This window comes from Hirundo rustica, chromosome 20 (genome assembly GCF_015227805.2).
Source record: "Hirundo rustica isolate bHirRus1 chromosome 20, bHirRus1.pri.v3, whole genome shotgun sequence".
Lineage (NCBI taxonomy): Eukaryota > Metazoa > Chordata > Aves > Passeriformes > Hirundinidae > Hirundo > Hirundo rustica.
In genome coordinates, this window is record NC_053469.1 from 703313 (window position 1) to 717500 (window position 14188).

At 43.3% G+C, this 14188-nt stretch overlaps 1 protein-coding gene across 4 annotated transcripts in view; it reads left to right on the forward strand.

Moving 5' to 3' along the window:
* Positions 1–14188, forward strand: part of MAPKAP1 (MAPK associated protein 1) — an 80620-nt gene that overhangs the window by 5937 nt on the left and 60495 nt on the right. For all 4 annotated transcript variants that reach the window (XM_040083489.2, XM_040083491.2, XM_058423133.1 and 1 more), the window contains exons 2-4: positions 4015–4339; positions 7423–7512; positions 10984–11132. In XM_040083489.2, coding sequence (XP_039939423.1) covers positions 4081–4339; positions 7423–7512; positions 10984–11132 — 498 coding nt within the window. In that variant the 5' untranslated portion in view covers positions 4015–4080. The remainder of the gene's footprint in view (positions 1–4014; positions 4340–7422; positions 7513–10983; positions 11133–14188) is intronic.

A 14188-nucleotide genomic window follows, 5' to 3' on the forward strand; every position in this document is an offset into this window, starting at 1 on the left:
TCTGCGCTGCGCGGCGCGATGGATGGGAAGGACGGCAGCCACGAGGTTTCGCTTGTCCTTTCCCCTAATCTCGCACTTGCTCCGATATCTCGTTGTCACCTCGTGTAGGTTAACGTGCAGATACGATGCTCTGTGTGGGGTGTTTGCTGGGGAAACAGGGAAGCGAGGCAATCTTTATTTAAATAATTGCAGTACATCAAGCAAGCAGGAGGGTCACGGGAACAGTTAACATGTTGTGATGATGAAGCTGCCTCCCGAAATTCAGCTGTGTGTTTAAGGTACAGCCTGTATAGCTGCAGATCCTTTTCCAAGACCTTTGTGTCACCTCCTGGGAGCGGAGTCGTTTGTTAGCACGCTCCGCATTGCTCATTGTGTGCCGGGTTATGAATGAGCCTGATCTGCATAAAGCCCCGCTTCCCTCGCTGGGAGAGTCTATCGATGCCATAAATATAGCCGTGGGGTACTGCAAGAGGAATACTGCTGATAAAAATAGTAGACTGAGATGCAGCTGTCTGATTCTGCCACAAAGTTCCTGCGAATCCTGGCAAGGCGTTCAGCCTCTTGATGGTGCAGTTTGACATCTCTGGGGATGCTGTGTGAGTGCACCAGGCTGAGGGGACTGCGGAAGGGGACAGGGAGCGTTCCTTCCTGGGGTGTTGATCAGACAGCGTGCAGAGAGTTCGATAGGTGAATGATAAAGGTCAGGAAGAAAGTGGAGATCTCTGCCCACCTGTGTGATGAGTCGCAGGCGTTTGCAATCGGTGCATCGGCGAAACCGCAGCCTGTGTTTCGTGTTGGACAGAAATGCCAAACTCGAAAATTATGGAGATTTCACACTGCTCTCTTCAGTTTTAGTGTTTGCACAGAGTATGTTTGACAGCTGCCTGCAAAGTGGTTTATTCAATAGTAGAATATTATTTGTATAGCACGAGTATTAGAAGAACATTTATTTTTTTGTTTATGATTAAGGAATGTATAAGATGCTGATGCTTAGAAAGTCCCTGAATTCTGTTAAATTCAGCTCCTCTGTGAGGGTATGGTGATGGTGTGTGGGTGTAGGAGAGCAGAAGGGTGTGCTGGCAGATCTCAGCAGATCCAGAAATTGATTTTGGGTCTGTGATTTTGCTGGAACTTTCAAGGGGTTTGTGTAAAGGTTTGCAAAACTGAGTTTTGCTTCTCTGAGTTCTCCTCTCTCACTGGAAGTTACTGTTCTTCAGAGCAGGTCTGTGCCTTTGTCAACAGGAGGAACTGGTTAGAATTCGGTAGGCTACAACTACTAAATATGGCATCAAAACTGAACTTGGGGATCTGAACTTTTTTTTTTGAAGGATATTAACTGTTCAGAGAGTTTCCAATTAGCACTAGTGTGTTGATAAATTAGCTTTAATGTATCTTTTTGAAAATTCTGAAGAGGAGGAAATAAAAATATATTTATGTTAAACTTGTAGAATTTCCAGCACTTTCTCAGCATTCGGGTTCATGGGAAAAGTGGTTGCACGTGTACAGTTGGGATGAAGCTTGGCAGATTTAGCACACGACTGTTAATGGCAGGAAGTCGGGGTGCAGAGTATAAAGGTAAAACTCTCGCATCTGCTGTTACATGTTGTTAACTCCCTCAGCAGACATTAAATCATTTCAAGTACAATAATAGTGTGGGAGGTAAATTAACTAACCATTAACAATCTTATAAATACACAATTAACGTGCCAACATTTATATGACACATTGATGGGGCAGCAGTAATTTTTGATTGGGAGTTTGCAGACCTTTCCGACGCCTGAGGCTGTTGCTTATTTAAACAAGTTTTTGCCAATTGCAGGTACCCACGGCCTTTCCTAATCAGTGAGTAGAAATAATTCCGTTTAAAGAACGTTCCCAACACGTGTTTTGCCACATCCATAAGCTGTTCTTGTGTCTGCGTTTTTGGAGCCACCCTGTGCTGGTCACACGGGTGCAGGATCAGAGCCCCGGCCCCATCGATGGCTGCCTTGGGGTGGGACATTTGCCTTGTGTCCTCTCCCTTGGAGGACACTGAGACCTCCCTCCGGAGCAGCCCTGCTTACCTCGATGGGAAGAGTCAGAAAATTCAAACTGAGTGTGGAGTTATGGTGCTGCCAAGGCTGGCAGGAGCCTCTGGAGATCCCACCCAAACCCTCACCTCCAGGCAGGGCCAGCAAAGCTCCAGGCTGTGCCTAGTTGGGCTTTGAGGGTCTCCAAGGATCCTGCTGGAGCGGATTTCACTAATAGCATAATTTATTACAATGTATGGGATCAGTGGTGTATTAATAACCAGCAGCGTGTCAGCTTTGTTTCTCTACCATTCCTTTATTGAATTTGTTTTTGCTGCTGGGTCTGTTGCTTTGTGTAATACTTCTGAATTTGTCTATACTTTTTAAAGCAGAAAGGGGACAGTCTCCGAAAGAAACTCTACAATATTTGCAGTCAAGGGAGAAAAAGATGTTTAAAATTCTGAAGGCTGTAAGTCTCTATTTATTGAGTATTGTCATCAGTGGATGCCGATGTTGGCTGGGAGGAAGGACACTGGTAGGGATGGAGGGTTTGCAATCTACAATAAACCTTCAAAATGTTGCTTTTGTCGTGGTTAGATGAGTGTCCCAATGTAGGTTTACTTTTGCTTCCAACTTAGTGCACACAGACCTCTTGGAAAATAAAGGGGACATGGCAAAATGCATTTGCTGGTCCTGGAACAAGCCTGACTGGTCCTTTTCTTTCCCTCCTCCCTGTTAAAATATCCCAGGAGAAGGCCAGCTGCCTTCAGCAGATTTTCGTGGGATGTGGCTTCGTGTGATTTTAACAGCAGTTTTGCAAGCAGCAAGGGCAGGGGATTGGTTGTGCTTCTGAGCTCAAAATCCCAAACACACACAGAGCTCTATAATGTTAAAGTGTTTTTCTCTGATTAGAAAAGCAGTGGGGATTTCAAACTTCTGGAATTTACATCTAATCTTGCACTATGTGTGAGCAAGAGCTCAGACCCAGCCCCCTCAGGTGGAGCTGTCCTCATGGCTCCTGCTTCTGCTCTCTGACAGACTCACTGCATGAACAGGAATAATTATTTTTTTCTTTTTAGATTATTTTCAGCAGGTCATTTTTTAATCCAGCTCACCCCATAGCTCCACTGCCAGCTTTGGGAGGTGGTGGAATTCCTGGAGCAGGGCCAGGCAGGGCATGGAGCTGCCCCTTTCAGAGTCAGCCTGGGCTTGAATTAAATTGACATGACTACAAACCCACAGCTACAGAAAAATCAGATAACAGTGTCAGCGTGGTTTGGGTTTTGTGGTTTGTTTTTTTTTTTTTCCTTTTCCTTTTTGCCCTCTACTTTGTTTCAAAAGGCCACTTGAGTGCTCTGAATGAAGTATCGTAGGCAAGTGGCAATTACTGTTCTTAAAGTGCTTCAGAGCTCATGCGTGTGGTGTTTGGTCACAGAGATTTCTGAGTTACAGCAGTTGCCCTGTGTGAAGCACCATGCAGCAGCAGATGTTCAATATTCTGCCCTGAGACACTAATCTCTTAATGATTAAAGTCATTCCTGGAAATACAGAACCTGAAGAGGGTCTGTAATAAGGTAATCAAAGAGTTGATGTGTAGATGCAGAAGCAAAACAGTAGCAGTTGTGATGGATGGGTGAGAAGAAATCTAGAACCCTGTTGGTTTTGTAAATGGATGAGTTGGAATAGACAGATGTTTCTGTTCTGTATTCTCTTGCCATCATGGTATTTTGCCTCACAGCAGCCATGTGGTGTGGAGTACTGGGACCTGTCTGTGGGTCTCTCTTGTGTTCTGTTGTCCGGGGACTCAGGTTTCAAGCTGTCCTCCTGTTCCTTAAATAGATCTCAGCAACCAGAGTAGCATAAATAAGCTGGAGCAGAATTAAACAATTTGCCCTAAGTCCGTTGGGGTTTGTGCATCCCAAATAGTGACCTTCTGCAGTGGGGGATTGAGCTTCCTGTGTTTGAAGGGGTTTTGTTCCTAAAATGTCGTGTACCTTGTTTCTAGGTGCGTGTGTCCATGAGGCAAGATGGAGAGGAGATAGTACAGTGAAGGGGTGGCCCTGTGGACAGAATGGCTTTCCTGGACAACCCCACCATTATCCTGGCTCACATCCGGCAGTCGCACGTGACCAGCGATGACACGGGCATGTGCGAAATGGTCCTGATCGACCACGACGTGGACCTGGAGAAGTTCAATCCCTCCTCAGCACACGGGGACAATGGCTCAGAGCCGCAGGGGAGCAATGGGGACACTCAGGGCTATGTATATTCCCAATCCGTCGATATTACCTCAAGCTGGGACTTTGGAATCAGAAGACGATCAAACACAGGTGCGTGGCGTTTGTGGCAGCGGTGCAGCAGCGGTGCAGCAGCGGTGCAGCAGCACTGGCCTCTCATATCCAGCTTCCCTCAGTCTTGCATGGACAAACCAGAGCAGGACTTGCTCGCTGTCTGTCAAACTTCTTTTGTAATGTTGAGGCCCTTTTATAGAAGGATATGTAATGATTCAGTTACTTTAGTGTGCTGTCAGCTGAGCCTTAATTGCTGTTTTACCTCTTCCTGTACAGAGGAACGTTGAGGTAGTCAGTTTTATATATATAAAAAAATTCAAATTGCAAAGACATCAAATCTAAATCCAAAGTACATGAACAGTCTTTGATATCTCTATTGTTGCTGTCTGGAGGGGTGTTAACTTTTGAACAGGATAGTTATTTTCTGAGAAAAAATCTGCCTAGTGAGGCATCAAATGTATTTGTTATAAAAGAGAGGAATGAAGTTTGATGTGAGCCTGCAAAGGGAATGATTTGTCTGTATTTTGTCTCCTAAAGTTTTATTTCTGAGAAAAACCTTGAGCTAGGTTTTCAGGTAGCAAATTAGAAAGTTTAAGGGTGAACACCTTTGCAAAATACGCTCATTTTGTTGTGACTGGCAGAAAGCTCTGCCATGTGGTGTTTCATACAAGGGATACCCAGACTTCTGCTTAGACCTGAGGAATATTATGAACAGGAGTTCTGTGAGGTAAAATATAGATCAGAAGGTTGGTGTGCAGTGGTCAGTACTGACCTCTTTTTTTCTGTTCCTGTATATATTTTTTTAATTATTTCTGCAAGTATTATAACACCACCTAGAGCCCAGAAAGCACCTTTGTGCTCCGCATCACCAGGAAAATGTGTTTGGTGTTGGAGATGCTGAAATGCCTTTTACATGTAGGAAGTTGTGAAAGGTTCCAGAAAAGCTGGGGCACTGATTTCCTGTGGCAGAGAGTGAGGTTTGGAAATAAACTGAGATTAGAGCCCAAGCTGGCAGGAGGGCATGGTGGGAATTCAGGGTGCCAGGCTGCCCTGGGGCTGGGCCAGCTCAGGCCGTGGTGCAGCTCAGGAGAGGGAGAGGCAAAGTTGGAAGATTTATAGAATTACTCCAGAAAATGATTCTGAAGGATCATTTCACCCAGGGAGGAGACTGATGGAATAATCTCCATCTGAATTACGGTTTGAGGTCATGTCAGGTGCCAGGGCACATTCCAAGGTCAGGGTTGGGAGCAGATTTTGTGCTTAGCTCTGGCGCAGCAGGAGAGGTCAGTGCCAGGTGTAGGGTTTGGGTGGGCAGCAGAGTCCCCAGGCCAGGAGCAGAGGCTCGGCTCTGTGCTGACCACAACTGCCTTTGCTCAGCGACGCTTTTCACGCTAGAAACTGTCACTGCCTGCCTGTGACACAATAATCCACATTTCTGGTGGGTGCTGACCAGTCCATCTGGTTTGGCGCTGCTGTAGCTGTCCCACAGTGAAGTGATTGTTTGTGATCGGCTGTAGGTGGAGGAACAGGATGGAGTCAGGGAAGGTGCTGACTGTGCTTTGTGCATTTGTTGTGACAGGGGGTGGAAATGTCGAACAGGATTAAATCATGCATTATTGTTTCTAGTCTATGGTTTTTCCTTTATCCTTTGTTTACCTGTTCATCTAACAGACCTTTTATGATAGCTCGTTTGGGAAGAAAGGGGTTTGGAAGGTAATTTTGAGTTGCAGTGGGGGCAGTAACTAGTACAAATGTGGAGCTTTTCTTTCAGAATAAAATATCTATGCTACAACAGTGATTTCCCAATATTTAAACTTAGGAGGAGGGATATCTTTCTTATTTCATTAAGAGGAAGCTACTTAGAGGTATTCAGGTGTTGACTTAAATGGGAGATACTTATCAAAGTCCCTATTTGTGCTTGTACCTTAAACTGCTTGTTATAGCCGTTAAACCTCAAAGGAGTATTTTTTTAATCAGTTCCCTGATTGACAGTTTTTATGGAAAAAAAAATTAACTTCCTTGTCCATAAGTCAGTTCAAAGGCCTCAATGTAAAAGAATAATAACAGAAGGGATAGAAAATATTTATTAATGATTTTTAATTGCTGAAAAGGCTCAGGGAACTCCAGTTGTATCCAAAAAATGTCAGAGTAATTTAGCATTTTAGAATCTCTTCTACAAACCCATTTTAGTTAATGAATTGTCTCAATACATCAAAATTGCTAATATATCCAGCAAATTGTTTCCTTCGGGGTTCAGCACTGTTAGTTCCACTTCCCAGTCTAATCTGCTTATTTTGAGTGGACACTTCGTGACATCAGTGGTTTCTTGTGATCAGTGTCTTGGGTGGCTTCCATCAGGATTTTTCCCCAAGGAAGCTCTTGCTGTTAACTCAAAAGGTAATCTAAGTTGTTGTCTGGTACCCTGGGCTGCAAATTCTTTGGTATCAGAACTATTTGGGGCTTTTTTTCCAACCATATTTTGAAGATGGAGTCAAAATATATGTTAAGAAATATTATATTCATTTTAGGATTTGACTAATGTTGTGAAGATACAAATCATTTATTTTACTACCTATAAACTGTTTCAGCCTACTGAAGAAAAAGCTGTGCTAATTTATATCGCTTTGACATTTTATAATTTTCATGATTTTTAGATAAAGGATTTTATATTTAAAACTTTAATAGTCTAGTCTGAGTTCATTTATCTTTAATTTTTGAAACGGGTAGAGTAATTCATAACAGTAATTTTATTCCTGTAATGTAATATTCACTTCAGTTCATTTGTGCATTAAAATTCCTTTAAGACCGTTATTAATGATTTATATAATGAAATGTCATATTAATCACAGAAGTTTTCACATTTTATTATTCTCTTCCATGTTAATACTATCTTTATGATCTCTATTAATGTTTTATATCCTCTAATTTCAATTATAAATCAAGAACATTTTCATGTTTTTGTTGGTATTTGCTTTTCAGGGGTGCCACCTTTAAAATTTTATGACTTTTTCCCCTACATATGCAGTATAAAACATCTTTATTCATATAAAGGTAGTTAATTATGTCTTTGTTTATAGTAAACTTTCATTGACAAACTTATAGTCGTAATATTTCTTTTCAAGCTCAGAGACTAGAACGTCTACGGAAAGAGAGACAAAATCAAATAAAATGCAAAAACGTTCAGTGGAAAGACAGAAATACTTCTTGCTCAGGTAAAAGAAAACATTTTTTATTTTCCTACGGGTTTTATTTGTGCCTTTGATGGTTACCACGTTTGCAGTTTGTGATTTTCCCCCGTGGTTTCAGAGCGTGGAGGAATTGCCCGTTCTCTGTGCTGCCCCGGGGGTGCCAGGCGCGGCCAGGGCGCTGCACGGTGCCAGCAAAGCAAAGGAGAGCAGAAAGTGCTGGGTGCCCGCTGGGGCTGAAGTTACAGAGCGGCTGCGTTGGGTTTTGCACAGGGATGCACCTCTGTGGTGTTGGTGTGGTGTGTTGGTGTGTTTGTGTGTTTGCGTGTTGGTGTGTTTGCGTGTTGGTGTGTTTGCGTGTTTGTGTGTGGGTGTGTTTGCGTGTTTGTGTGTTTGCGTGTTGGTGTGTGGGTGTGTTTGTGTGTTTGCGTGTTGGTGTGTTGGTGTGTTTGCGTGTTGGTGTGTTGGTGTGTGGGTGTGTTTGTGTGTTTGCGTGTTGGTGTGTGGGTGTGTTTGCGTGTTGGTGTGTTGGTGTGTGGGTGTGTTGGTGTGTTTGCGTGTTGGTGTGTTTGTGTGTTTGCATGTTGGTGTGTGGGTGTGTTGGTGTGTTTGCGTGTTGGTGTGTTTGTGTGTTTGCATGTTGGTGTGTGGGTGTGTTTGTGTGTTTGCGTGTTGGTGTGTTTGCGCGTTTGCACGTTGTTGTCTTTGCGTGTTTGCGTGTTGGCGTGTTGGCGCGTTTGCGCGTTTGTCACCCCGGGGTGTCCTGGAGCTGGGCACAGCCAGGCTCTGCTGGCACTGGGGACAGGCCGTGGCTCTGCCCCAGGGCAGGCGCTGCCGGGTGTCTGCACCCCAAATGCGCCATCGCTGTCTCCATGGATCGTCCCGGCCATTCCTGCAGCATTTGGTGCGCTGGGTGCCGTCGAAGATCTTGTAGAGTTTACTTGTATAGAGTATTCTTGTAGCTGCTGTTTTAGGTAAGGTGCAGATCTTAAGAAATAAAGAGTATGTGTCTGATCTACTTAAATGCAAGCATAATAAATGCTGGCTTAGCTTATCTGGCCTTTCCTTGGTAAAACTATTATCACTGATTTCTCAAAAATTATTAAATTCTATTTTTGTTAATTATATAATGAAGTATTTGTGAGTGGATGTTCTACATAGTTTAAATTGTAATATATGAAATTACGAACCTGTCTCAATTTTCCTATTTTAGAGCTCGAGCTAGTTTCTATTTCTGTTGTATTTGACACACATTCAAACTTTTGTATGGTCTGTCATTTCTACTCCTTTCAAAATTTGTGTATATCTTAATGAGGTCCCTCTGTAATCTCCCTTTTTTTGCCTAATTCCTCATATCTCCGTGGCTGTCATTTGCAGAACGTTCTCCAGCACTCTAATATCTTTTTCAGAGGAGTGAACAAAGCTGCTCACATGAGCAGCACAGTCGCACTAATCCTTAATTCAGTGTTCACGATACCCCCGTTAATGCATTCTGAAATGTTTTTGCCTTTCTCCTTCTGTAAGCAGAGTTGTAGGTTTTAAAGGTTAATCTACCATAACCTCCAACTCTTTGCTCAGTATTTCATAGCATTTGGCCAATGATGATGCAGATCTCTCTCCTGTGTCTCCTGCACTCTGCGCTGGCTCAGGCTCCGCAGCCCCTTCCCCCTGTTCTGCCCTGCAGACACTCAGCATCTGTCCCCAGCAGTCACACTTGTCCCCTCTGAGGAATGAGCTGGCGGTGCAGGCGAATGGATCAGTCCCTGCCTGCTGCAGAACAGATTTAAATGAAAAAGTAAATAAGTTACACAAAAACTCCAGGCACTCGGGGTCTGTTGGCAGAGCTGATTTTCCTTCTCTGCTTCGCCACTGAGATCTGGGTGTTTCTCCCTTACTTGCATGAGCACCACCACTGCAGCAAGGAGGAAGAGCAGCTCTTAGGGATCTCCTCTGTACCTTTACATCTTACGTTCGGAGCATATAAAATGCAAATTACAATATGTCAAGGAAATCCTTCCAAAGTCTTGCAGTCAGCTCATACAGCATAGCTGTAGATAAAAACTTGCTTTTTCAATGGTAGGAGTAAAACCATTGTACTGGATTCCAACGTCCTTTCCAAATGCCCAAGAATTACCAGTTAAAGGTAAAGCTCCAGCATAATGCTTTAGGTTTTTTAAAACAACAACAGATATAAGAGCTTGTTGAAAAACCGAAACAACCTAATGGAGTTAAAGTGGCCACATTGAAAGGGATTAAATCAAGCTTTTTTGGTTAATTGCAGCCTCTCACAAGCCCGCTGGGGATCTCTCAGTGCCAGTATTTAGCACCTCTGCCAACTGCCTGAATTTTAAGGCAATCTGCTGATAAAAATAAATGGAGCTTTTGACTAGTTATCATTTGACAGGTTTTAATTTTGCACTCTGAGAAATGAACCAACTCCCTGCAGATCAAGTCCCGGGTCATTCCGCCTTGGGAGCAATTCCATTTCCCTGGAGAAGCAGGATGTAAATCTGTGAGCTGCGAGGGAATGCGAGGGCCGGAGTGCTGGGCTGGGCAGCTGGGGTTGGTTCTGGGCAGTGATTGATGGAGGCTGGGGGCTCTTGGTTCCTGGAGCAGATGTGGGAAACCTTGTCCAGCTTAAGTCACAGTTCCCTGCAGATGGGACCCGTTGGTACTGATGTGCTGAAACAGCCCGAGCTCTGTCCTGATTTCATAGTGGCCTTGTAACATAAGAAGTTCTATTTTTTAGGGTTTTTTAAAGTATGGCTATAAATCGGAAGTTGAGTTGTTGTTGGAAATTCAGCTCTGCGCTTTCTTCACACAAAAAGGCTTTTATGAGCCTTCACAGACCACACAAAGACCTCCTGAACGTGGATCCCCTTTGTTTTTAGAAAGCTTTTTTGGTTTTATTGTTCAGTCTGTTGATCTGGCATGGTGGTTTCAGGTTTGACATTTTTATGAGGGGAGGCCCTATCCAATCTATCATGAGAAATAAAACCTGCAGCAGTGCTCCTCTGGGCTGGGGTGTGGTGCCAAGCCTGCAGCTGGCAGCAGTGCAGCAGCATTGCAGTGCAGCACTGCAGTCACTGCAGGGCCAGCGTGCTGCAGGCTCGGTGGGAGCTGTGCTCTCCACGTGGCAGCAGCTCTTTTCCTCCGTGTTCCCTGCTCATTTAGGAGAAGGCAGGCAAGCAGGAAGACCAGGAATGTGTCATTCTCTGGATTGTTATCCTGACTCGAGTGGATCTTACACTGGGCAGTTCTATTCTCTGTATAGGACAAACTCACCTTTTTCTCAGCTTAAACACGAGCATCATTCAAACTTCTTAATGGTTTCATATCCTTGGGCTGTGAAAGAGTGGTGGTAGATCCTGCCCTGCTGAAGCAGCTGTTGGTTTATTTATTTGATTTTGTGCCCTCTCATGATGTTATCTCTCCGTGGTGAGCAGCAGCCTCTGTACATCTCCTCATACGATGCCTCTAATCTCTTTGTGTCTGCAGCAGAGGAGCTGAGCTCGCTGTTTGAGAAGAAGAATTTCCGAGTGAGGTCCCCGTGTTCTGGGAAGCAGTCCATCCTGTCTGTGCGCCTGGAGCAGTGTCCACTGCAGCTCAACAACCCCTTCAATGAGTACTCCAAATTCGACGGCAAGGTGAGCACGGGAGCGCTGGTGTGCACCAGGGGTCCTGCACTGCTCCTGGCCTTGGACTTGTGCAGGCTCCTGTGAGGCTTTAGAGTGGCCATCAGCTGCTGGCACTGGTTATCTACAAACAAGCACGTGTAGTGGTGTCGGGCTCAGGAGAAATGGTTACAAAATTCTGGATTGAGAATTAGGCTTCTCCACCTTGCTGTTTCCTTCTCCAGCTTCTCCACACCTTTATTGTGACACAGTCCTGGGATGTCTCTCTGGAGTTGATGATAAGACCCTTTGTATAAATGATGGATTATTTGGCATTTAAAAAAAAGTCCAAAGCTTTCTGTCTATCCACGTCACAGCACTTGCTGAATATTCCGTGGTTCATGTCTTTGTCCTCAGTGCTCTACTGAGAGCAGGAGAAGCCATGGACTGTTTTGAGGGTGGAAAACTGAAGTATCAGTAGGTCAGTATCTGAGGCAAAAAGAAGCACTGATCAATGTATTTCTGCACAAGTGCTCATTTGTGTAACACTGGGAGGAGATTGGCTGCAAACCTGGCAGCTCATGGGGGTCAGGAGATGGATCTGGTGTCGCTCAGACTGCGGGATAAATGTCTTCCCTCTACTCCATACTGGCAAATATTTTTCTCTGTCATCAACTCTAGAAACTGAAATATAAACATTGGTGTGATGGATCATTGTCACATTGTTCCAAAACAAGTATAAATACTCCACAGATCTGTTTTCTACCAGATTTGTTTGTGGAATCTCCTGTGGGAGGATGGAGTTTGAGCTTCATTACCATTGTGATGGAAGAATTTCATATCCTGTTAGGTGTTCTTGAAGTGGAAAGTCAGATCCATAATTCCACTGACATTTCTAGGAGTATCTGGAATATTGTGAAATGGTAACCTTTGAACTATGAAGTTCACGTGCAAAAGCTCCTCTATTGTGATTTTATATTTATTAGCATGTGGCAATTATTGCTAACTCAGGTTTTCAAAATTCCTGGCCTCGTTAATGAGCGACAGCAGCAATTCCATGCTGACAGCACCAAGAGGCCTTTTTTCCAAACTCCAGGTTTGTTGTTCTTGTGCCACAAAATTTCAGTTGGGCAAACATTTAAATGAACTCTCATGACATGTAGAGGGGAAGTAAAAATTAAATACTTCTTTATTAAGAGAATTCTGTTATAATTCAGTCATGTTCAAGTCTTGTTTTTCAGAAACTTGAGAAACGTCAGCGTTTTTCCTTCCCTCTTTGATAATCCAAGCTAATCTTTACTGTATTAATTGTAGTTGTCTATAATGAACATCTTAATTTTCACCTATTGAAGTCAGATACACTTAGCAGGTGTTTGTCCACTGGAAGCAATTTGCGCTCTACATACCAGTTTGGGAGGTTAAGGAAATGCCTCAGTGTCACTGAGTTGTGACTTGTGGGGTCTGATACAAATTACCTCAGGTGTGATCTGCAAATCAAAATACCTTCTTTACAATCCAAAATAATTTAATGGGCATTTGATTAGAGTAGAATCTCACTCTATTAATTTTAACACCATTGTTTCTATTACTCTGTTAGTGTATCAATAGTTTGCCTATAAAGCTTATTCTCTATAGTTCTGTATGTATTATCTAGTTTACTGCTTGGCTGACCATCTGAGATACAGAAGAAACACCGTCCAGTTGTGAGTTATTTTGCTTCAGTTCTCATGTATTTTCAGTCAGTAAAAATACCAAAAATCACCGAGCTTTTAAAAATTATTTTTAATGACATATCATATGTCTTGTATTTATTTTTACTGATAATAGATGAGCAGTATTTCACAGAAATATAATTCTTTCAGGGAATGGGGCATGACTTATTTACATAATTAACAGAGCTGTGTGTCTCTGGGGGAAATGGAACATAATTGGGGAGAGGCGGGGGGGGTGAGGAGGGGCTAGGGGCCTAATTAAACATGTCTTGAAAAAACACCCTACTTAATTATGTATTTACTCAAGGGTCACAGCGGCTCTCAAATCTTCAAGGCTATAACCAGGCCTTTGGTGTGTACACATTTGAGTTGGGTGATGCAGATTCCAGGTTGCTCAGTAACACTCATTTTTTGGTGCGGTGTTGTGAGCCGAGCTCTGTGCCCGTCTCTGTGCTCCTCATCCTGCCTGGTTTCACCTGAAATCAAAGAAATCCTCCTGGGCTCCTCCTTCCCTAATCCCCTCTGGATGTATTGTTTTCACCATACCAGCTCAGATCAGAGCATGTCACATGCTGTAATGCCAACCAAGCCAGCGTGGGCAATGCTCACATCTTGCAGGTGTTTCCTGCCAGATTTAGTGTCTTTGTCATAACCACTTCTGATTTTATGAAATAGTAAAATTTTAAAGCACTCTTAATTTCTTCCTGTCCTGACCACTTCATTAATTATCAAAACAGTAGAGAATATGGCTTGTGAAATACAGCTAAAGGAGGATTCTAAGCAGCCCAGGAATCCACACAGCTTGCCCCACCACCACCCAGGACAGAACTGTGGTTTTCTGTACACTTTCTGAAACTTCAGCTCTTAACAGAAGGAACACACACAGTAACTACTCTCAACTCTTTCTTCAAGTTTTTCCCTAAACAGTTAAAGTAAACCTCAGCTCTGGAGCTGTTTCCATGTTTTGTAAAGCACATGGGTTGTATTTCTTTATTAATAAATACTGTATACTCTTCGTGACTTGCTGCAAATGGAGTTAGAAGGAAGTTTGGCTTTTCTAATCCTGTGGACTTCTCTGGCATTTGCTTGACTACTGGAGATAATTTAACTGAAATTTGGTCAATGTAATTTTGGTGTGGGCAAATGCGAAAAATCCTTTGGTGAGGAGTGGTGCCTCTCTGTTTCTTGTGGCTACTTTGGTGATGGGTTAAAAGCAACGATTTCTCATGTAGCAACTGTTTTAAAAATGATGCTGTAGCAAGCATTGGGGGAAGGGATAATTCATGAGTGCTAATTGCTTGGCTGTTAATTTTCATAAGTGTTGATAGAAGCAGTTCCTTAAATTAAACTTTGTTTAAAATGTATCAGGGGAAATAT